The sequence below is a fragment of the Rhinopithecus roxellana genome, chromosome 5 (genome assembly GCF_007565055.1).
Source record: "Rhinopithecus roxellana isolate Shanxi Qingling chromosome 5, ASM756505v1, whole genome shotgun sequence".
NCBI lineage: Eukaryota > Metazoa > Chordata > Mammalia > Primates > Cercopithecidae > Rhinopithecus > Rhinopithecus roxellana.
In genome coordinates, this window is record NC_044553.1 from 85,409,356 (window position 1) to 85,432,476 (window position 23,121).

The 23,121-nt window shown below is 49.2% G+C and overlaps 1 protein-coding gene across 5 annotated transcripts in view; it reads left to right on the forward strand.

Moving 5' to 3' along the window:
• TMEM229B (transmembrane protein 229B) overlaps positions 1–23,121 on the forward strand; it is a 47,761-nt gene that overhangs the window by 17,827 nt on the left and 6,813 nt on the right. For 2 of the 5 annotated variants that reach the window (XM_010366700.2, XM_030930975.1), the window contains exon 2: positions 13,148–13,320. Coding sequence is in view for 1 of the 5 variants with exons in the window: in XM_030930975.1 (XP_030786835.1) it covers positions 13,203–13,320 (118 nt within the window). In the remaining 4 variants the exon portion in view is untranslated. Of the gene's footprint in view, positions 1–11,589; positions 11,784–12,743; positions 12,817–13,147; positions 13,321–23,121 lie in introns of those variants that run through there. The other 3 variants (XM_030930972.1, XM_030930973.1, XM_030930974.1) reach the window with 3 other exon arrangements.

Here is a 23,121-nt window from a genome sequence, read left to right on the forward strand (position 1 = left end):
ACCAGGTATGGCAGAGGGGCAATGAGGAATTCTGTTGATGGGTAATAAAAGATTACGAGGGAGGAACGAATGGATCGGCAACAGACATTAACTTGTAAAGGGTCTGTTCAGGTGTGGTTTTCAGATGTGGTTACATTCTTGGTCTTACAGAGGAGAAGAAAAAACAATTGTTCTCTTTGGTGAATCTGCATCTTAGGCAGATAAAGGAACTTCAGAGAACTTCATCCTCCTTTGGGAGAGTTGATGGGTAGTGGGGAGAAGGTCAGAGAGACCTGGAGGTATTGGTTTCTGAGCCCCAGCAATACATCATTATGTATTTTAATATGTGCTTGCTTGGGCACAACCATACAGAAGGCAGAAGGATGCAGTCAGATGCTTGAACCTTTGCATAGACTCACCAAGAATGTAACATCCACAAACACCCACAAGATACAGGTGTATTGTATGAGTGACTCAAATACCAGGAGAGGTGCTGCTGGGGTTGACATGACTTTCCAAAATGCTGAGCCATTCCTGGTAAAGCTCCAAAGAACACAGAGTACAGTATCCCCTCCATTTTGCATGCTAATGGTGTTCCTAGACAACTCAGCATGTGTTAAAACCGTGCAAAACCCCGCTGTGTTTATTTTAGAAAGGGAGTTCGAATCTTGATATAGATAATTATAAATGGACGTTTTACCTCTGTGATGTCCAGTAGAACGTTCCAAAGTCATGTGGGAGAGTTCTTTTGTTGGCCGTGTGAGAATTGCATTCCAGGTGTCCACTTGTAAGTACCTGTGGCATTCCCCACCTACCATGGTGCTGACAGAGCTGCCCTTTAGCTCTTTCTCATCCCGGCACTGGAAGGAGGGCCCAGAACTGGGATACCTGCGTTCTCGGCCTGGGCTATCGTGTCTCAGTATTTGTATGACCTTAGGTAGGTTACACTTAACTCCACGTGCCTGGGTCTCCTCTCTGTAAAAGGGATGACCATGACACATGCTTCTGGCCTAACCTCGGGACGGATGCCCACTGTGCTGCCCTCCCACGACCCCAGACAATCCAGGGCATTTGTGTGTGCCCACAGCATATACCCTATCCACGAGGTCTCCCTCGCTGTGATTTCTCCTTACTATTTAAACATCCTTAGGTCTCTCTTATCTTGAAAGAGAGAGATAGAGAGAAAGAAAGAAAGGCACGGTGGCTCACGCCTGTAATCCCAGCACTTTGGGAGGCCAAGGCAGGTGGATCACCTGAAGTCAGGAGTTTGAGACCAGCCTGGCCAACATGGTGAAACTCCATCTCTACTAAAAATACAAAAATTAGCCAGGCGTGGTGGCGGGCACATGTACTCCTAGCTACTTGGGAGGCTGAAGCAGGAGAATCGCTTGAACCTGGGAGGCTGAGGTTGCAGTGAGCCGAGACTGTGCCATTGCACTCTAGTCTGGGCAACAAGAATGAAACTCTGGCTCAAAAAAAAAAAAAAAAAAGACGACAACAACAACAAAAAACAAAAAGAAAGAAGGAAAGAAAAAGAAAGAAAGAAAGAAAGAAAGAAAGAAAGAGAAAAGGGGAAGGGAAGAGAATAGGAAGAAAGGAGGGAGGGAGAGGGAGGACACCTGTCTCACCTCTGCTTCTCTTCCAGCAGCTTTTCTCTCTCTTTTTCTTCACAAACTAATTTCTCAAGAGTCATCGCACACACTCTCTTAGTTAGCTCCCCTCACAGTTCTCCTCCATCTTTTCTTTCTGTAGCGATGGGGTCTCACTATATTACTCAGGCTGATTTTGAACTCCTGAGCTCAAGTGATCCACCTCAGCCTCCCAAAGTGCTGGGATTACAGGTGTGTGCCACCACACCTGGCCTAAAGGAAGCATTTTTCTTTCTTCTTAAAAAAAAAAAAAATTCTAGACAGGGTCTCACTCTGTTGCCCAGGATGGAGTGCAGTGGCATAATCACAGCTCACTGCAGCCACGACCTCCTGGGCTCAAGGATCCTCCCACCTCAGCCTCCCAAATTGCTTGGACCACAGGCCTGCACCACCATGCCTGGCTACCTTTTAAATTTTTTGTAGAGATGGGATCTTGCTATGTTACCCAGGCTGGTCTCAAACTCCTGAGCTCAAGCCATCCTCTCACCTCAGCCTGCCGAAGGGCTGAGAGTACAAGCGTGAGCCACTGTGCTGACCTACACTCCTCCATCTCACATGGTCTTCAGTGTGCTGCTTAGCTTTCTCTGTCCCTGGGCAGCTTACATCTGCAGTTGGATCACGGCCTCCAGCACTCTCCTGCTTCCGCTTCCCTGGGTGTCCTCCTGCCTCTCTGGCCCCATCAAAGCACCTCGTCCTCCACCAGCCCCAGATGTCACCCCATGTACCTTCTCCACAGTGTGCTTCTCCTCTGCAGTGCTTCATCCAGCTGGGGTCCCAAACTGACTGTTCCCACATGTCCTGCAGCACCTCAGACTTAGAGCACCTAAAAGGCAGCCCATTGTGGGTCCCCAGATTTGTGCCTCTTCCTGTAGCTCTTCTCTTGGGTGCCATTGTGCAAGTCAGAAGTCTGAATGTTAGGCCGGGCACAGTTGCTTACACCTGTAATCCCAGCACTTTGGGAGGCCGAGGCGGGCAGATCACTTGAGGTCATGAGTTCGAGACCAGCCTGGTCAATATAGTGAACCCCATTTCTACTAAAAATACAAAAAATTAGCCCCCTGGTGGGGGCTAAGATTATGAGTGTGGTGGTGCATGCCCATAATCTTAGCTACTCAGGACGCTGAGGCAGGATAATCGCTTGAACCCAGGAGATAGAGTTTGCAGTGAGCTGAGATTCTGCCACTGCACTCACAGTCTGGGTGACAGTGTATGAGACCCTGTCTCAAAAAAAAGAAAAAAAAAAGTCTGAGTGTCATCCTCGACTCCTCCCTCTCAATCTCCCTCCCAATAAATCACTCACCGAGTCCTGTCAGTCTTGGCTTAATAGGCTTCACTAATTTTTGTCATGTTTCTTTTCTTTTCTTTCTTTTTTTTTGGACAGGGTCTCACTCTGTTGCCCAGGCTGGAGTGCAGTGGCACGATCTCAGCTTGCTGCAACCTCTGCCTCCCTGCTTCAAGCGATTGTCCTGCCTCAGCCTCGCGAGTAGCTGGGGTTGCAGGTGCACGCTACCATGCCTGGCTCTCAACCCCAGTGTCCAATAGAGATGGGGTTTCGCCATGTTGGCCGGACTGGTGTATTGTGTTTCTTAATAGCCTTCACTAATTTGTGGTAGCTGCTTGACCCTTGTTAGCATTTAGGATTGTTAGCATTTAGGATTGTAATCCCTGATTTACTGTTTGGACTGAGTTAGAGGCCCTCAACACTGATGATATTAGGGTCCCATAAGCAATTAAAAATAAATTAATATAGTTCTAAATTATAATATAAAACATAGATAATTTATATGTGTGCTGAAGCCAAATGACTTCTTTTTTATTCTCTCTCATTTTTTCTTCTTTAAAATAATTTTCTTGGTGCCCCATGGTGGCAGGTGCCCTAAGCATGTGTGTAGTGTGCAGATGGGTAATCCAGTACCATATAGAATGTCAGCTTCTTTTGGCCCTGGGCTGGGGTCTTTGACTTTGTGGTCTTTGAATGTACCTGGTGGCACAAAATAGATATTGAGTAAATGTTTAATGAATGTGTGAGTTGAATGCATGAATGCTGAGATGAATTTGAAATGTCTCGCTTAAGTAAAAAGCACTGTAAGAATGTAAGTTATTATTAGTTTTCTGATGTTGGATGTTACTGTAGAATTTCCAAGCTCTTATATTGCCAGTGTTTTAAAAAACAACCAGCCCTGCTGTTGTGCTTCAGCATTCATACCCCAGCCTACATTGCATTCAGTGGTCTGGACATAAAATGTGCATGTAAAGATTCCCAAATTAATAAGCTAGTGAATGTGTACAATAGCATGGTTTGTTTGGGTCCCTTTAGTCCTAAGTGGGTCTCTCTTTTTTTTGAGACAGGATCTCTGCCGGCCACGTGGCTCACATCTGTAATCCCAACACTTTGGGAGGCTGAGGTGAGCAAACTGCTTGAGCTCAGGAGTTTGAGACCAGCCTGGGCAACATGGCAAAATTTCGTCTCTACCAAAAATACAAAAAACTAGCCGGGTATAATGGAGTGTGCCTGTGGTCCCGGCTACTTGGGAGGCTGAGGTGAGAGGATCACTTGAACCTGGGTAGCAGAGGCTGCAGTGAGCAGAGATCGTGCCACTGCAATGCAGCATGGGTGACAGAGCCAGACCCTGTCTCAAAAAAAAAAAAAAAAAAAAAAAAAAAGGCCGGGAGCAGTGGCTCACACCTGTAATCCCAGCACTTTGGGAGGCCTAGGTGGGTGGATCACTTGAGCCCAGGAACTTGAGATCAGCCTGGGCAACATGACAAAACCCTGTTTCTACCAAAAATAAAAAAATTAGCCAGTCTCATAACCTGGTCTCAAAATAAATAGATACAAACTTTTTAAAAATAATATTAAGAGACAGGGTCACACTCTGTCACCCAGGCTGGAGTGCAGTGGCACCAACTCGGCTCACTGCAGCCTTGCCCTCCTGGCCTCAAGTAATCCTCCCACCTCAGAGTCCTGAATAGCTGGGACTACAGTGGGTAAAGACTCTTTCAGCTGTCTGGCTGTGCATTATCTAACATGGCCACACACAGCTGTGACAGTGAACCTGAGGAGGAGGCTGTGCCTGTGTCTGAGGGCTTTCCTTTGGAATTAGGTGGTTGTGATGGTGCTGAGGTGTTGAAATGGGGCATCTACCCTAGAAAGCCTGCGTGAGAGCTCAGAAGGGAGGAACATGGCCTGAAGGCCTAAGTCAGGCAGTGTGACTCGGAATAGCACAGAACTTGGGGGGAAATAAAATATAAAATCCAGAAGGCTGGCCGGGCATGTTGGCTCACGCCTGTAATCCCAGCACTTTGGGAGGCCGGGGTGAGTGGATCACCTGAGGTCAGGAATTCAAGACCAGCCTGGCCAACACACAGTGAAACCCCATCTCTACTAAAAATACAAAAATTAGCTGGGCATGGTGGCAGGCACCTGTAATCCCAGCTACTCAGGAGGCTGAGGCAGGAGAATCGCTTGAACCCGGGAGGCGGAGGTTACGTGAGCCAAGACTGTGCCGTTGCACTCCAGCCTGGGCAACAAGAGTGAAACTCCATCTCAAAAAAAAAAAAAAAATCTAGAAGGCTGTGGTTTAACAAATGTAACCTGACTCATTATTATGGGCTGTGGACAAAACGGGTGTGAAAACATCTCCAGGAGATATTAACTACATATACGAATAGACTCCAAAGTTTAACCCTGTCTTCTGGCATTAGGATGGATGCCTTCTGCAAGATTGCTGATCCTGGGAGGAGGAGGGAGTAACTCAGTGGAGAAGCAAGAAAAAGGAGGGCCAAATTGGAAGAGGAAATGTTTCCAAGAGGGATTTGGCAGGCAGAAACCCCAGAGCTGGAATTTTTGTGCCCAGTGGAGACCTCTGATGACCAGTGTGGTTCTCCCTGGATTTGCCTCCATGTCTGTTTCTGGGCCCCACCCCCTGTCCTAACAAGAGGGTCCCTGATGTTTTTGCCTCCAACTTTTTATTTAGAAATAATTTCAAACGTACAGAAAAGTTGCCAGAACAGTACAAAACACTCATATACTCTCTACCCAGATTCACCTGTGATTCACATTTTGCCCCATTTGCTTTATTTAATTTTAAAATTTTTATGTAGAGACAAAGTCTCACTATGTTGCCCAGACTGGTCTCAAACTCCTGGTTTCAAGCAGTCTTCCTGCCTCAGTCTCTCAAAGCACTGGGATTACAGGCATGAGTCACTGCATCTGGCCACTTCTGTGTTTAAATTTGGTGCTTTTTCTGTAGCCTTGGTTCTTGTCAAATGTTGGATGAGCCTTTGTTCTGTGTTCCTCTGTTGGATCTTGAGGTCTTCAGGTCACCTTTCTGTGAACGCTGATTCTGTGCACCAGAGCCAGCCACCACTGGCTGTGGACAGGAGGGTGGGATGTACCTGCTGGGCACTGGCAAGAACTGGTCTAGGCATCCCCTACCTCTCAACCCTAGTGTCCAGAGTATAAGCATGGTGGGCAGGGGCAGGGCCGACTGGCCTGGGTGCTCCAAATTCAATAACCACCAATTTAGGGCCCTTCCTGTGCCTAGATTTGCTGGCTGAAACCTTGTAGCCCCCATAGCTGCTTCTCTGATAGAGCACAGAACCCATAGGCACACTGTGTGGCTTCAAATCCTAGCCCTGCCCTTACTAGCACTGTGACCTTGAGAAAGCTGCATAACCTCTTTGGGTCTCATTTCTAAATTCTCTTCTTGCCTTTCTCAGGCTGGTTTGAGGCTGTCCTAATGAATGTAATGGGTCCTCTTATCCTTTGTCAAAAGGAATGTTAATTATTTTCAGCAGTCTAATTACGTGGCTAATGAGAGACTGACTGAGATAACATTCCCTTTAATTACTCTTGCCTAAGTGCTGTTTGAAGCCATATTTTGAGCATTAGCAAGACTGGGTGCTTTCTCAGTATATGGAGCTGTCCAGCAAGGGGCTGAGCGAAGGGCAGGGGTTGTTGGGCTTAAGGCTTATGGTGGAGGTGCCTGGTGTGGCTGGGGTCAGTGTCCAGCTGAGTGCATGCTGGCCTTTCCTGTGGGCTGCTACTTAAGGAAAGGAATGGTCCCGATTGGTTCAGATGGAGAGCAGACAGCAACTGTAACAGATTCCCCAGAACAATTCTCATCCTTCAATTAAAAAAAAAAAAAAAAGATTTATTTTTAATAAATAAATAAGTTTATTACACATGTGAGCCACTGTCCCTGGCCTTACCTTGTCAGTTTCAGACTGACATCCTTATAGTTCCAAGTCCAAAAAAAAAAGATGCCTCTTTTGTGGTCTTTGTGGCCATTCCAACAAGAATCTCAGGACTGGCTCTGACTGGAGCATGTATCCATCCCTGAACCAATCACAGAACCAGGGGAATGTGGTGCTGTGATTGGCCAGGCTGGGGCCTGATACTCACCCCAACAGGCAGGGTATTGACAGCATCCAAAGCACACTGACACCCAGTGTTGGAAATAAAGCTCGGTGTAGCAAAGTGAAACCAGCACTCAGGCAAAAAGTTTTCTCAGCAAGGCAATTTACTTCTGCAGAAGGGTGCTGCCTTTGTCAGTTACGATCACAAGAGCACACCAAACAAAGGAGAGCAGGGGTTTTTATCCCTAACGCAGACCCTGTTCCTGTGTCCTCCCCGTGTTGGCTGGGTTTGGACCGCACAATCTAAACTAATTCCGATAGGCTACTGTTGACATCATCAAAGGAGGCAAGAGTGGGCACTTGACGGGAAAGACGAGTACATAGGTGATGGGACATGCTTGGGTGTGTTTGGGTGCAACAGAGATGGGGAGGGCTGATAGATGGATGGGTAAGATTACTTTCAGAATAGAACAAAGAACCAGGTACTGAAACCTTTGAAGAGAAACTGTGCCTAACACCAGCTACTCTGGACTTGCTGTTTCTCAAACTTGGTCTAACTTTCTCCTACTTCAGGGTCTTTTCACTAACTGTCCTCTCTGCCTGGAATGCTTTTCCCAAAGCTCTTTGCATGGCTTCTTCTCATCTTTCTGACCTATGCCCAAATGCTACCTCCTTAACATTTAAGACTCACCCTCCAGCATCTGGTTTCTTTCTTTCCCCCACCTGGCCTTCCCCATCTTCATGGCATAATATTAGAAATTATAGTATGTTTGGGACTGCTTAGTTATTGTTGATCTCCCACCTGCCTGTGAGCTCCAAGGGGGCAGGACCATTGTCTTGTTCACACATAGTACTGTACCTGGCCTTCACTGGGTCTCTATAAATATTTGTTGACTGCTGGAATACAACACCTTGAATAAACAAACCAGTTACCACAGGACTTCTTGGACTAAGTTCCTTAGTTGTTTAGAAATCTCTGGGTGGCTTGGCTGTACAGGCTGTGAAAAGCAGAGTCCTAGTGTCACACCATGGGAGCAGTCCAGGCTTGTCTTCTGAAAGCCCTGCTGGGCTTTGTTCTGCATCCCTGGTGAGGCAACAAAGGGGCAGGGTCCCCGTCGCCTCTGAAGGTGCAGTGTGGTGGAGTAACCTCCAGGACACCCTCAGGACATGGGCAGTAATGGGGAGAACCCAGATAAAATCCTGGTCACTTTGCCAGTGAGTCTGTGAGGCCACTGCCTCTTTTTTCTGGCTGACAGGAGAGGGCTTCCTGGTCTTACGTGCAGAGTATTCTAGGGCCTCTCAGCCACTGCCTGATGGGATCTACATAGGGGATTATTGATGAAAGCAAGGTGAGGCAGCTCTTTACAGTAACACATGCCTCGCTCTGGGACGGTGGCCAGGCAGCTAATTAGAGAGCCCAGCAGCTGTCCAGCCTTTCAGGCAGTGAGCAGCAGCTACTGAGTGCTGGAGGTGGGAATGGGAGGAAAGGGACATGGGACCAGAGACCACCCTCCAAGGTGGTGGAGTTGGGTGTTCAGAGTTTGCTCAGAAGGGGATTTTGAGAGGGGCATGTGAGATAGAGTGGGCTAGATAGGGAGGAGGAAGGAGGAGAGGAGAGGGACAAGACAGGTGGTCTCCAAGTGAGACAGAAGAGATGTCAGGCAGGCAATGCAGCTTCCAAGCTCAGAGCAAGGGGCACAGAGGGGAAGGACAGGGCCCGGTGGGGTTGGGGCCTGGCTCCCATCTCCACACACCTTCCCCATGCCAGGCAGGCCCCCACGGCCTGGGCCTCTCCTTGCTTCCCTGGGGAGCTGGACAGACGCAGGCTTTCCCCTCAGGCGATCGGGAATACTGATTGCTTTTGTAGTTGAGCTTGGCCCCTCCTTGGTGTAGGAAGTTACCAGATCCATTTGTGCTCAGGGCTTTTCTCACTCTAGGATAAGTAAAAGTGGCTGTTCTGAGTCACGTGGGAAGAACTGGGGGCTTTGAGTAACCAGAGGGTTCCCCAGTGGGCCTTTAGGCATCGTCTCTACTTTGTGGGCACCGGGGTCAGAGTGTGGTGTAATAAGAAATGTATTCGGTCTTTGCCCCAGGTCCTGGTCATAGAGCTCCTAAAACCCTTGACATTTCCTGAGTGAAAGGAATGCCTTTTGTTATTCATAACACCCGAGTTTGTGCTAATGAACTTACTGGGGAAGTGGTGGGGTGGTGGAGGGGCTATACAGCCTCAGGATGGAGCCAGTCCAAATGCTTAGAGGATTGAGGATTAGAACATTTGACCCCACCATCCAACCTCCAAGAAAGGTGTGGGAGGATAGAGATCAAGCTACATAAAAACTCTTGAACAAGATGTGATAGGTTTCTGGGTGGCTGAACATGTGGCGGTGCTGGTGGGTGACTGCCAATACGTCACCCTATCCATCTCTGCATCTGACTGTTCATCTGCACCCTTTATAATAAATCAGTAAAGGTAAGTGTTTCCCCGGGTTCTGTGAGCCATCCTAGCAAATTAATAGAACTCACGGAGGGGGTCATGGGAACCCTGGTTTGTAGCCATTTGGTCAGAAGTGTAGGTGATGATCTACTGTTTGTGACTGGCATCTGAAGTGGGGGCAATCTTGTTGGACTGAGCCCTCAAAATGTGGGATCCACTGCTATCTCGGGATAGATAGCATCAGAGTTTAAATGAACTGTGGGAGACCTAGTTGGTGTCTGCTGGAGAACTGTTTGGGGTGGGGGACCCCCTCCATGCCCACCCCATATCTGGTCACAGAAGTGTTCTGCTTTGAGTGTGAGAGCAGAAGGAAAAACACTTTTTTCGCTTTACAGAGAGATTTGGGGAGGGTTAAGGAAAAGGAGAGTGGGGGTAAGAAAACAGAGGTAGTGTTTGCCTGCATACTTTCTGTCTCCAGTGTTAGGTTCCAGGCCAAGGGGCCGGGGAGAGAGATCTGGTTTTTAGGTTCCAGTCAGAGAAGCAGAGACTCAATCCTGCAAGCCCAGCTTACCTTAAATAGTTATAGGAAAGGAGAGAAAATGATGCAAAGGGAATTTCCTGCCAGTAGCCTCTTTGGGAAGTGAATCCTACGTGCATGAAAACTGATGTGGGTTTTGAGAGTGCCAGCACATTGTAGAAATAACAGAACAGGAGTTGTTATTCTCTGACCTGAACCTGCGCTTGGCCCCTTGCCCATGTAGGAGCCTGCAGTATCTCCCCTGATGCCTGGGACTGGTCTGTTCCTGCCCCAGTCTTCCTTGCGTGATGTTGGATATGTCTTCTGTATTGTGCAAACCCAGGCTGCCCACTCTGCCTCTCTTCATTCTCTGGTGGTGCAATGACTCCTGGAGATGGGAGAAAGGAGAGTGAGCACCCTCCTTGCTTCCTTCACCTGCAGAGACAGCCTTGCCTGTAGTAAACCGATATGTATGGCGCTTTGTGGGAGACAACCCATCTGTGATGGTGGCCCAGAAATTAGAGAAAAACACAAGACATTGCTATGTTTGATTAGTAACACCAGATGTTTCAGTTGCCCAAGAATTTAATGTAGCTGGGCCCTTCTTTACCTTGCCTTTCCATCCATCCAGCAGAAATTTTATGATCTCAAGGAATTCATGGTGTGGTGGGGGAAATAGACACAAAGAAATAATTTTAAGATGGGACGACATGTTTCAGTTGAAGGAACGTCAGATCCCCCTGGGAACATCAGTGATGGAATGACCTGGAGGCTGTGGGATGGCATCGCAAAGGAGTGAGGGGGGAGCAGGGTCTGGAAGAAGGAGTCAGAATGGTGGCTGCAGAGGAGGGCAGGAGAGATGACAGGGCTTGAAACAGGCCAGTGATCTCTGCTTCTTCATGCTCCCAGCAGCATCTCAGGCATATTTACGAGAAGCTGCATGGACAAACTCAGCTATAAGTTTGCAAAATAAGCAGCTTATTTGGAATGGACTAAGTAGATTACACTGACTTGAAGACCCTTGCGTGCAGACATGTGCCTTAAGGATGAGATCTGGGTGGGAAGCCGTTTGAAGGCACATCGTATGGGGACAGGGTGATTCTGGAGGCTGAGGACTGGGATTTGAATCAAATATTTGGATTTGGCCAAATCTCTTACTGTCCTGAACCCTCTGTGTTTTCATTTCTAAAATAGAGGTGACCATTTCTGCCCTCCCTGCCCCACAGGAGCCTGAGAAAATCATGAGAGAGGATCTAAGTTCCATCTATATGTTAGTTCCTATAAAGGCTCATCATTCATTCATATGCTCCAAGAACCTCTGGTTCAGGTCCTGCAGTCCTCAAAGGAGCCTCATGTCCTCTGTCCCCTGGGACCTACTCTTGGGGGATAGGGAGTGTCAGTGAGGCCTAGGGACAGCTTATGCACTTGGAGGAAGAGGTGCGACCCCTGCAGCACCATCATCTCTTCCTCCCTGCAACTAAGTTTTTTCTGGGGAAAAAGCCTGCCCATCAGGAAGCAGGAGGTGTCTGGTGGGACGCTGCCCCCAAAAGGAGCCTGTTCTGAGTGCTGGGGCTTCATGTACCAGGGCTGCACCCCAGCAGGCAGTGGGCTTCCAGAGCTGGCTGCAGTAACCCTCAGGCTGTGCCGGCAGGATGTGGTCTTTGGTTTCTGTTTCTGTTTTAGTTCTGACTTGTGCCGTGGATGTGGCTGAGGGCCTAGAGTAGGGGAAGTCTCCACAGGTGGGATTGAACTCCCCAGGCGCATGGTCCTTGTGGTGCTGGTGGAGAGGGAGTCCCAGAGGGTTCAGATATGCCCCGTTAAAGCCTTTTCCTCAAGGTGATAGGTATGTGCCAAGGTGACCCCTGCCCGCCGTCCGGCAGGCTGGGAGAAGCGGGAAAGATGGACAGGTCGGGGAGGGTTGGAGAGTCCCGTTTGTGAAGGAGCTGGGGAGGGGGAGGCAAGGCTGAGTACAGCAGCCCACTGTGACGCTCTCAGTACCGAGGCCCCGAGGGGAGACCCAGGGGAGGCACCCCCCGAAACCACACCATACAGTGAGTTTCAGGTCCCCCATTCCTGCCCTTTCACTTCTCCTCGGCTGCCTGGCTGCCTCATAGGTTGTCAGCTTGAGCAAGGGCCCAAGTGGCTTCTACTCAGAGAGCCTGGGGGTGAGAGGGGAGGGAGGAAGGTGGACATGGGCATCAGCACAGGCCAGCACCTGTGGTCCATCCTGCCTGGTCATCCACGGGGGAGTGCCAGCTCCCACCCCTAGCCACATACTGTTCTCAATTTCTGAGCGGCTGGCCTGTCCCAGAGGGCCATGCTGGGCCTGAGTGCTGTCCTTGGGCATATGCAGATGGTGCTATATCCAGGGGGTTTTCAGGGAAGCTTTAGCACTTTCATATTAAAACAGAAAATATTGGAATCTCCATTAAATAGTCAAGTCTTAGGGATAGTATTAAAAATGTGTACATGGCTGGCCAGGCACAGTGGCTCATGCCTGTAATCCTAGCACTTTGGGAGACTGAGGTGGGAGGGTTGGCCAAGAGTTTGAGACCAGCCTGGTCAACATAGCAAGACCTGTCTCTATTTGATTTTTTTTTTAAGTACATGGCAAAGGGCATTATAAAGTAAGATTTGTATTAGCTTGTAGCCGACTACTGATGTTCATAGGAAGGGCCTCAACCAAAATAATAAAATGAGATGAATAAATATTGGAGAGGTAGAATTGTACATAGAAAGATTTAGCACACATTTTGTTTTTCTGCATGTGCGGTTGTTCTCTGCTTTCAAAATGCTGAAACAGATGTCCTACATTGTCTGCCTTCCATGAGGTTCTGACCGCCCTTGAGAACAGATGTACCCACTACAGGGTGAAGGTGAGAATGTAATTTGAAGCTGAATGAGGATGTAACTGGATTCTAAAATTATATCTCCTCTCAGATTCACAAGTGTGCACACATTCAGGCAAAAAGCCCTAAGTCCTAACTCCCGACATGTGGATTGTCCAGGACCATCCCAGACTCTTGTGGCTGGATTAATCAGACCTGAGCAAACTGGATGCAGAGAGGAGGGGGCAGGAGGGGGCTTTGGTGGCCAAGGTGGGGATGAGTGTCTGGTGCTGAGCCCAGAGCCCAGGCCCTTGCAGTGTTTGCCTTGGATCTGCTGGGGGCAGTTTGAGCTGATAAAGGCCTCCTCTTTTATTCCCAGGGACACATGGAAGCTGCCAGCCCCCCAGCCAAGGATCACCTGAGTCCTAGGGCTGATGCTTGCCTACGTTGCTGAGAATGGCACTGAGGCCCAGCCAACAAAGGTTATCCTGGGACACTCCTGGACAAAGATCCTGATGTCTGTTGTGAGCTGCACACTCAAGGGTGTGATAAGTGAGTATGTTACAAGCACCCAGGGGATCACCAGCCCAGCGATCCTGCCTGCTCAGCACCTCATCAGCATGGGCACAAGTCTGGAGGTTCTAGTTCTGAGTCTGTTCCCCATCCAAGGTCCTGTCGCAGGGCTGCAGTTCTGCAATGGGAGGGGAATGTCAAGCAATATTGGGCCATCACATGCTGGAGCCGTCTTATGGCCACATGGCCTCTAAAATCCAGGCCAGACCCAGTGTGTTAGTTTGTTTTCATGCTGCTGATAAAGATATACCTAAGGCTGGAAAATTTATACAGAAAAAGAGGGTTAATTCCAAGTGTCTGGGGAAGCCTGACAATCATGGTGGAAGGCAAGGGGAAGCAAGTCACATCTTACATGGATGGTGGCAGGCAAAGAGAGAGAGCTTGTGCAGGGAAACTCCCTCTTATAAAACCATCAGATTGGCCGGGCACGGTGGCTCATGCCTGTAATCCCAGCACTTTGAGAGGCCAAGGTGGGCAGATCACAAGGTCAAGAGATTGAGACCATCCTGGCCAACATAGTGAAACCCCATCTCTACTAAAAATACAAAAATTAGCTGGGTGTGGTGGCATGCACCTGTGGTCCCAGCTACTCAGGAGGCTGAGGCAGGAGAATGGCTTGAACCTCGGAGGCGGAGGTTGTAGTGAGCCGAGATCATGCCATTGCACCCCAGCCTGGCAACAGAGCAAGACTCTGTCTCAAAACAAAACAAAAACCCATCAGATCTCATGAGACTTATTCACTATCACGAGAACAGCATGAGAAAGACCTGGCCCCATGATTCAATTACCTCCCACCCAGTTCCTCCCACAACATGTGGGAATTCAAGATGAGATTTGGGGTGGGGACACAGCCAAACCATATCATTCAGATTTGCTGGCATGAGTGAAGCGAGCACCCACACCTGGGAAACAGCATCTACTTTGGCCGTCAGGCTTCAGATCTGTGCAGTGAGGACCGTGCATCACCTGGGACTGGACTCTGCCCAGAAGCCATGAGCAATGCATGTGGTGCTGGTCTAGGAGGCCTGGAGTAGGGCATCCAGGGCCCTGGGAGGTGGGGAGATTTGTGAGCCTTAGTTGCCATAAGAGTGACCACCAGGGGATCTGGAGGAGCAGGTCCTCTTGTTTTTGCCACATGTCAGCAGCAGCATCTCCTCCTCAGCAAGACAAGCTCGAGGTAGGACAAGAGGCTTCTAACTGCACATCCCTGCCTGTCCTTACAGGCCTTTCTTTCCAGCCTCAGCCCCTGGCTTTTCCTTAATTATGATGCCTTAAAAAATGACAATTGGCTGCTTTCCCAACCCCCAGAGGCCTATCTGGCCTGAAGGCTGTTATGTCTGTGCAGGGCCTGTAGCCTGGTGGGATCAGAGGCCTGCAGGAAGGAAGTTCCCCAGAAGGCATGGCAGGCAGAGCTGGGCTTTTGCAACCTTGAAGAGACAAGCTTTTTTAGGAGTTCCTAGGCTGGTCCATGGGAGCCTAGAGCTTCAGATTCCATGCAGGAATTTGCAGGGAGTAGAAAAGGAGTAATCAGGTCTTTCTTCACTTTAGGTAGATCTTGACTCTCCTAGGTGAGAGTTGATAATTCAGGGCCAGAATCTGTTTTCCACTCAGCCTGGGCTTGCAAAGTCAGTTTGACTGGAGTGTTTTTCAGGAAGTGTTTTCTTGAGTTGATTTGTAGCCAGGGTGGTATGAGCAAGCCTAGACTGTAGGAAGGGGGTTGGAGGTAGAGAGATGGCCATGGATGCCTCTGTGGGAGCATGGTGACTCAGATGGGAGACACATCTCCCCAGAGCAATTTATGCCATCAGCCTTAAGGCTGTTGTACTGTTTGGTTCAGTGATTCCCCTTCTGGAATTATCCATTAAGAAATCTTATTAGGAAATATTACCAGAGAAGAAAAGGGCTAAATTCTTCCATTACAGGCATTAAAGGTAATTCTCGTTATATCATCTGCAGTAGTAGAAATGGGAAACAGTTGTTTCCTTTGGACATCTAGGTTAAGTAAATTACAATTTTCCACTTGCTGGAATATTACACAGCCATTATAATCATGAGCACAGAGGCTATATAACAACTTGGAAAAATATTTATGACAAGTAAAAATGGCAGGTTGCAGAATAAGTATATTATGGTGACTTGTAAAATACATACATAGGAAAATATTGCAAAGGAGAAATGATAATCTCTGTTAGCCTGGAATTATGAATGCTTTTTCTTTATTAGAAATGAGGTCTCACTATGTTGCCCAGGCTGGTCTCAAACTCCTGGGCTCAAGCAGTCCTCCCGCCTCAGCCTCCCAAAATGCTGGGATTACAGGTTTGAGCCACCATGCCTGGCCTATGAATGAATGCTTTTTCTATGATGCATGGATTGGCTTTTTTTTTTTTTTTTTTTTGTATTTTTTAGTAGAGACGGGGTTTCACTGTGTTAGCCAGGATGGTCTCGATCTCCTGACCTTGTGATCCGCCCGCCTCGGCCTCCCAAAGTGCTGGGATTACAGGCTTGAGCCACCGCGCCCGGCCTGGATTGGCTTTTTAAAAAATAAAATTGAATCTGGATGACTACACAACATACCATTAATAGCGACTTTCTCTAAGATGTGTGATTACAGGGAACTTTTGCTTTCTATGTCATTTTGTAATGTTTAAATTTCAGCACATGTTGCTTTAATCAGAAAAAAATTAAATGCTAGAATTAAACATTTTATAAGGCTATATTTCTCAAGAAAGGAGGGAAGAGAGACTGAGGCAGCTAGCGTTTATACCTGCCCTCATCAGTGTTTAAGGGCCTGGGCCTGTTTGGGCCCATTCATCCATCCGTTCATTCCACAAGTATTATTAGGTATTATTGCCAGGCACCACTCTAGGCACTGATTACACAGCAGTGAACATGACAGTGCCCCTGCCCTCATGAAGCTTTCATTCTAGTTAAGGAGAGACAGACCATAAATAAGAAGCAACATATCAGAAAGTGAAAGTGCTATGCAGAAAATAAAGTGGAATGATGTGAGTGACAGAGAGGCTATTTTGGACTGGGGAATCAAAAGTCCCTAAGATGTGACAGCTGAGCTGAGATCTGAATGGTAGCAGCAAGGCAGCCACATACAGGTCTGGGATGTCAGCCTGCCACCCCTCCCCCGTGCAGGGCGCCCTTTGCTTCCTGAGCCCCAGGGACCTCTGTGCCAGAACTGACTCCATCCCCCAAGCCCACTCACCCTGCCCTGCCTCCTGCTGGGGTTTGCTTGGGATCTGAACCCCCCTAAAATCCTCTGTGTTTGGACCGTTGCTCCTGACATGCTGACTGTTGCTCCTCTGGGCAGCTGGCCCTGCTTTTGGCTGGTGAGATGCTCTTAGTGAGCAGGGCTCTGAAAGCCAGCTCCCGTTCCCCTTCCCCATCACCTGTTCGCTTGGAGGGGTAGTTCTCCATGGCAGGACTGGGCCATCTGAGACTCCCAGGAGCACTGGGGTGGGCTGGCAGTCAGGGGGCCTCTGGGTTGTGTGTCCTGGTGAGGGGCCTTTGAGTGGCGCATGCCTTGAGGCCTGAGGGTTGGTTGCTGTCATGGTCCTGTGACTGTCAGCTTTGACCCTAGAGGGCCTCTGTGTGGATCCTGAGGAACAGGCTGGGAGCCTTTAGGAGCTCTGACGCTCAGTTGGGATGTTTGTTAATGATCCACCTAGAAGTTCACAGCCTTCTCCTTACTTCCTGTTGTCTCTCCACATACCATCCCAGCCTTCCAGAATCAGGAACTCAGAAAATGGTAGTGCCCTCAGAGGAGCCTGTAGTCAGCCTCGGGGGCAGGGCAGTGTGCTGATTAGGAGCAAAGACTCTGGAGCCAGATTTGTGGGGTTTGAATCCCAGGACTTGCCTTTTATAGTTATTAGAATGTAGGCTCAGCCAGGCGTGGTGGCTCATGCCTATAATCCCAGCAGTTTGGGAGGCCGAGGCAGGCAGATCACTTGAGGTCAGGAGTTGGAGACCAGCCTGGTCAACGTGGTGAAACCCCATCTCTACTAAAAATACAAAAATTAGCTGGGTGTGGTGGCGGGCACCTGTAATCCCAGCTACTCGGGAGGCCGAGGCATGGGAATCACTTGAACCTGAGTGACAGAGGTTGCAGTGAGCCAAGTTCGTGCCACTGCACTCCAGCCTGGGTAACAGAGTGAGACTCCATCTAGAAAAAAAATGTAGTCTCTTTCTGCCTCACTTTCCCCATCTGTAAAATGGGCTTGATTTTTTTCAGTTAATACATGGAAATACTTAGAAGAGTACCTGGTTATTATTATCACTGTGACTTGGGAGGTGGAGGGAGGACTTTGTCAAGGCCTGCAGTATCACTGATCCCAGGGGCTTTCCTGGGTGGGTGCCCACAGCAAGAGGGTGGAAGTCTGCGGCATGTGCACCAGCCAGTGGCTATAGGAGTTTCCCTCCGCTTGCTTCCCTTCTGGCCCTGAGCAAGCCCTGTTTTCCTCCCTGCTAACTTGATGACCACAGGGGATGTTCAGGGAAGTTTCTGCCCTTTCCTCATTGAAGCCACTCATCTTCAGTACAGAGCCACCCAGGGGTTCCTGAAGCTGTCCCCCACTGCCTTGCCCTCAGGGGCCTCCTAGAAGGGCTGTGGGTCTCCCCAGAACACGGAACTGTAGTGATGGGCATCCCTGGGGCTAGGGAGTGAAGCTTGGGAAGTAAGTGGGGTGAAAGTGGAAGGCCGTCTCAGCCCGGTTGCATGGAAGGGGAATCCCGATTTTCTGGCCAGATGCTTCTCTGGACAAAATTCCCAGAGTCATTGTGTTGTGGCACCTGAGCCCCCTGAAACAAGATGGGAGTTTCTGACAAAACCAAGGGCAGTTATTCCATCTGGTTTTGCCTTCAGCCTGTCTTAGACTTTTATGGCAGCCTCTCTACCCCCTCAACTGCTGGCCGTGTCCCCTGCCACCCTGTGGAACAGCAGGCTCAGAGAGCAGCCGGTGAGATGCTCTTAGTGAGCAGAGCTCTGAAAGCCAGCTCTCCTTCTTCTTCCCCATCACCTGTTCCCTTGGAGGGGTAGTTCCCAGCCCTCACAAGTCACCATGAGTCCTGGCCCTTCGCTGGGACTCTGTTTGCCCAGGCTCTTTCATCAGGTATGAGGACTCTTGGATTTGAGTGTTGTTCAGTCAAACCCTGCTTGTGAAGCTGTCCTTTGCTCTCCAAACACTGTCCTCCTGCATTCAACCTTGCTCACACTCTCCTCCACTTCAATTGACTCTGAATTTCTGTTCCTGGGCTGTCCTATCTTCATGTCACAGGTCTCAGGACAGTTTTGTTTGTCACCAGGAGAAAGAAGCCAAGGTCCCCTGAGCTGCCAGTTCTTCCTGCTGCAGGCTTCACCAGGACTCTGATCCCAGGGCTGAGCAAGGAGCTAGTGGAAGGGGCCCAGGGGTACAGTGAGTCAGGTGGGTGGAGGCCAGGGCAGGGAATAGAGGCCTGTCTAGGCCCTGTATGGGGTGGGTGAGCCTGTCCTAGTTCAAAGTTAAGCACAGCTCCTGTGCTGATTAGAAATGGGTTTGGAGGGTGGGTTTCTGAAAACGCATCCAGGTCAATGCTCAGCCTCTAATATTATCATCTCCCTCACCACACTGGGAGCTGCCACCTTAGCCAATGACACTGTCTCCTATTCCTTTGTCTTCAACCCCACCTTCTGCCCTGACCCAGGTCTTTCATTTCCCCTGTTGGTCTTGCATGGCCCAGCTATGTTCTCCTAGCTTCACCCTCGGACACTGTCTGATATTGCCGTGGTGTGCTTCCCCTCCATCTACTACCCATGGCTTCCTGCTGCCCAGAAACAGAATCTGGGCTTGGGGCACACCCTGTTTCTCCTCCCCCATCTTGCTTCTTCATTGTTCTTTCTTTCTTTCTTTCTTTCTTTCTTTCTTTCTTTCTTTCTTTCTTTCTTTCTTTCTTTCTTTCTTTCTTTCTTTCTTTCTTTCTTTCTTTCTCTCTTTCTTTTCTTTAAGAGACAGGGTCTTGCTTATTGTCCATGCTGGAGTACAGTGGCACAATCATGGCCTACTGTAGCCTCGAACTCTTGAACTCAGTGGATCCTCCTGCCTTAGCATCTGGGACTACAGGCACACCACATCAAACCAGGCTACTTTTTTTCTTTTTGTAGGGATGGTGGTCTCGCTATGTTATCCAGGCTGGTCTCAAACTCCTGGCCTCAAGCTATTCTCCCACCTCAGCCTCCAAAAGTGCTGGGACTACAGGCATGAACTCCAGTCTCTCTTCTGTTCAGCAACTTGCTGTCTCTCACCCTAGGTTTCTCTGTCCCTTTGACAGCTATCCCTTTCATCTTGCTTCTGCTCCCAGGGTTTTGGGGTCTAACTCTCCCAAGTTATCTGCTGGGGTTGGGGAAGAGACTGGACCCTCCCATCTGTTACAGTTGGGAAACCATTCTGGACCATCCCAGAGAGATCAGAGGGAAGAAGAGCAAGGTGTAAAGTCAGCCTCAAGGCCCGGGATCTGGCGCAAGTGATGAGATCCATGCAGTCATGTCAGGCTGCTGCAGGAGAGTCCCTGTGAGGTTCCCCTTCCCTCAGCCCGGGTCCTGGGGGCTGGGAGCGTCAGGGGCATCCGTGCAGGTCCTGGGGCCTAAGTCGGGGTAGGAGGTCCAGAGGTCTTCACATCCCTGTGCTGTGCCATCTGCCTCAGGCCCTCAGTCCTCCTCAGTGTGTTCGCCTGGAGCCTGGATCTGTTCTCTCCTGCCTGGGGGTGGGAGGTATAGGATAAAATGAGGGGGTGAGAGGCTGTGCCCCTTTCATTCTACCGTCTTTTCAAGCCTGCCCCTCGGGCTGGCTGTGACACCCTTCCTCTTCCATTCATCCCTCGGTAGCCACAAGGCAGCTGGAGGCTCACCTTCACTCTCCTGGGATGTCTGTGGGAGTTTTGTTTTCCTGAGGGCCATATGTGGGGTTATTATTGCCACCGGATTTCTTGGCTCGCTAGCTTGGTGCTCAGGGTTGCAATGAAGACCTAACCTGCTTGACAGGAAGGGCTGCCTGGAGGCTGCTGAGAGCAGGGGCACAGTGTCCCTGCATCGGGTAGGAGGTGGCGTAAAAGCAGGAGGGGGCTGTCCAGAAGCCTGGCTCTGTGCCAGAAATGACAGCTGCCCTTTCTGAAGCCTTAGCTGTATTTTAAGTAGAGTATATGTACTAGTTCATTCATCCTCACAACAGCCTTCTGTGGCTATTACTTCCATTACCCTCACTTTACCTACAAGGACCCTGAGGCACAGGATGGTTGGGTAGCGTCCATTAGGTCCCACAGGTGGAAAGCATCAGCCAGGATTCCAACCCAGGCAGTTAGGATCATCTGGGGCCCCTGAACTTGACCAGCTGGCCATATTCAGACCTGTGAGGCATGGTTTGTTGTTGGATGACCCATGAGGGAAGAGCCTGCATTAATTTTATGTGACTTCAGGTTTCTTTGAAGTGAATTCTTAGCAAATTCATTGAACACCTTCTATATATGATGTATGAATACAATGAATATGTATTCATTCCACAAGGATATTTATTTATTTTTGAGATGGAGTCTCACTCTGTCACCCAGGCTAGAGTACAGTGGTGCTATCTCGGCTCACCGCAACCTCTGCCTCCCAGGTTCAAGCGATTCTCCTGCCTCAGCCTCCCGAGTAGCTGGGGTTACAGGCGCATGCCACCACACCTGGCTAATTTTTGTATTTTTAGTAGGGACATGGTTTCACCATGTTGGCCAGGCTGGTGTCGAACTCCTGACCTCAGGTGATCTACCCACCTTGGCCTCCCAAAGTGCTGGGATTATAGGCGTTAGCCACCGCACCCAGCCTCCACAAGCATTTTTTTTTTTTTTTTTTTTTTTGAGATAGAATCTTGCTCTGTAGCCCAGGTTGGAGTGCAGTGGCACAATCCTGCTCACTGCTACCTCCACCTCCCGGGTCCCAGTTCAAGCAATTCTTCTGCCTCAGCCTCCCGAGTAGCTGGGATTACAGGCACGCGCCACCATGCCCAGCTAATTTTTGTACTCTTTGAAGAGACAGGGTTTCACCATGTTGGCCAGGCTGGTCTTGAACTCTTGACCTCATGGTCCACCCACCTCGGACTCCAAAAGTGCTGGGTTTACAGGCGTGAGCCACCGCATCCAGGCTCCTTAAGCATTTTTAAGATGAAATTTTAGTTTTATAAAAGTTATACATGCTTGTTAGGAAAAAAAAGTATGCAGAAAAATATAAAGAAAAGCATCACATATGATATCACCATCCAGAGATGATTGTTGTTTAATTTTTTTGTATATGTGCACATATGCATGCCTTTGCAGAATCAGAGTTAGGTTGAATATTCAGTTTTGAATCCTGCTTTTTTCTCTTACCACTATCTTAAACAAGCATTCCTCAGGAGGCTGTTGGTGCTGGCCTTCAGATGAATCCAGCAAAGCAGAGTGCTCTCTATCACTACAGAGAAGGGAGGGTGCAGAAGTGGGCAGACAGTCTGGAGTCAGGGTGCTTAGGAAAGTCCTCACAGAGGAGGAGCTGGGTCTTTAAGGAGGGTTCACCGGCCCTGGGAGAGGCCAAGGTAGCAAAAACAGCAAGGTAGAGATCTGGAGGACAGGATCAGAGGCAGGGACAAGTTGTGAAGGGCTTTGCCAGCAGTCCCCAGGGGTTTGAGCTTTATTTACTCTGTAGATGTTGAAGATTCACTCATGGGCTTTAAGTGGTGAGAAACATCGGATTTGCATTTCAGAAAGGTTGCGTTTTTTTTACACACCCTTTCGTCCTGTGATGAGTGAATTAGAAGGAAGAAGGCAAAGCTGGGAGACCTTTGGAGTCATCCAGGTGAGACATGATGAGGGCGTGAACCAGAGCAGTGGCAGCAATGAGAAGAATAATGAAGAGGAGGGGATGGATCCCAAAGATATTTAAGAGATAGAAAGGGTGGGAGTTGGTAGCTGACTTGGTGGCTTTCCCTTGGCCAGTGGGCTGTTGGTGGGCATGGCTTAACCAAGGTCTTGAACCACACTTGTGCCACTGGGCTTGCTCACCTTTGTGCCTCTGCCCTTGTCATGAGAAGAATATGGCCAGGCAAGTCCACTGGGCCCCAGAGGAGGATGAGAGACAGGGGAAGCGGAGCTACACTACCCCAGCCGTCTGCCAACCACAGACATGTGAGCTGTAATAGTAGACAATAATTGTTTTAGGCCAGGTTTTTTGGGATGATTTGTTATATGGCAATTGCTAACTAAGAGATGTCTTTATTCTTTTCTCAAATGCTTACTGTGTGCTGGGCTTTGTGCCAGGGACCGGGTATACTGTGCTGAACCAGGCAGGCAAGGCCCTCACTCTCAGGAACTCATGTTAGGGTGGGGATGTGGCAGAGGAAGCCAGAGAGACTTCGAGACCTCTGGTTCTAATGAGGTGCATGGTGGTGCCATTAATTGGGGTGGGGGTCTTAGGAGAGAAACAGGTGTTGGGGAAAAGATAATGGGTTTGATTTTATTTATTGATTTTTTAGAGACAGGGTCTCACTGCATTGCCTAGGTTGGTCTTGAACTCAAGAGTTCTGGGCTCGAGCAATCCTTCTGCCTCAGCCTCCCAAAGTGCTAGGATTACAGGCATGAGCCACCACACCTGCCCATGGGTTTGATTTAGGAAAGGGGTTTGGGATGCCTGTGGGATATTACGGGGAGCTGTCTAGAGAAGAGCAGAAGCTACAGGTGCAGCACACAGGAAAGAGGTCTGGCCGGGGACTGAAATTCTCAACATAATATAACAGA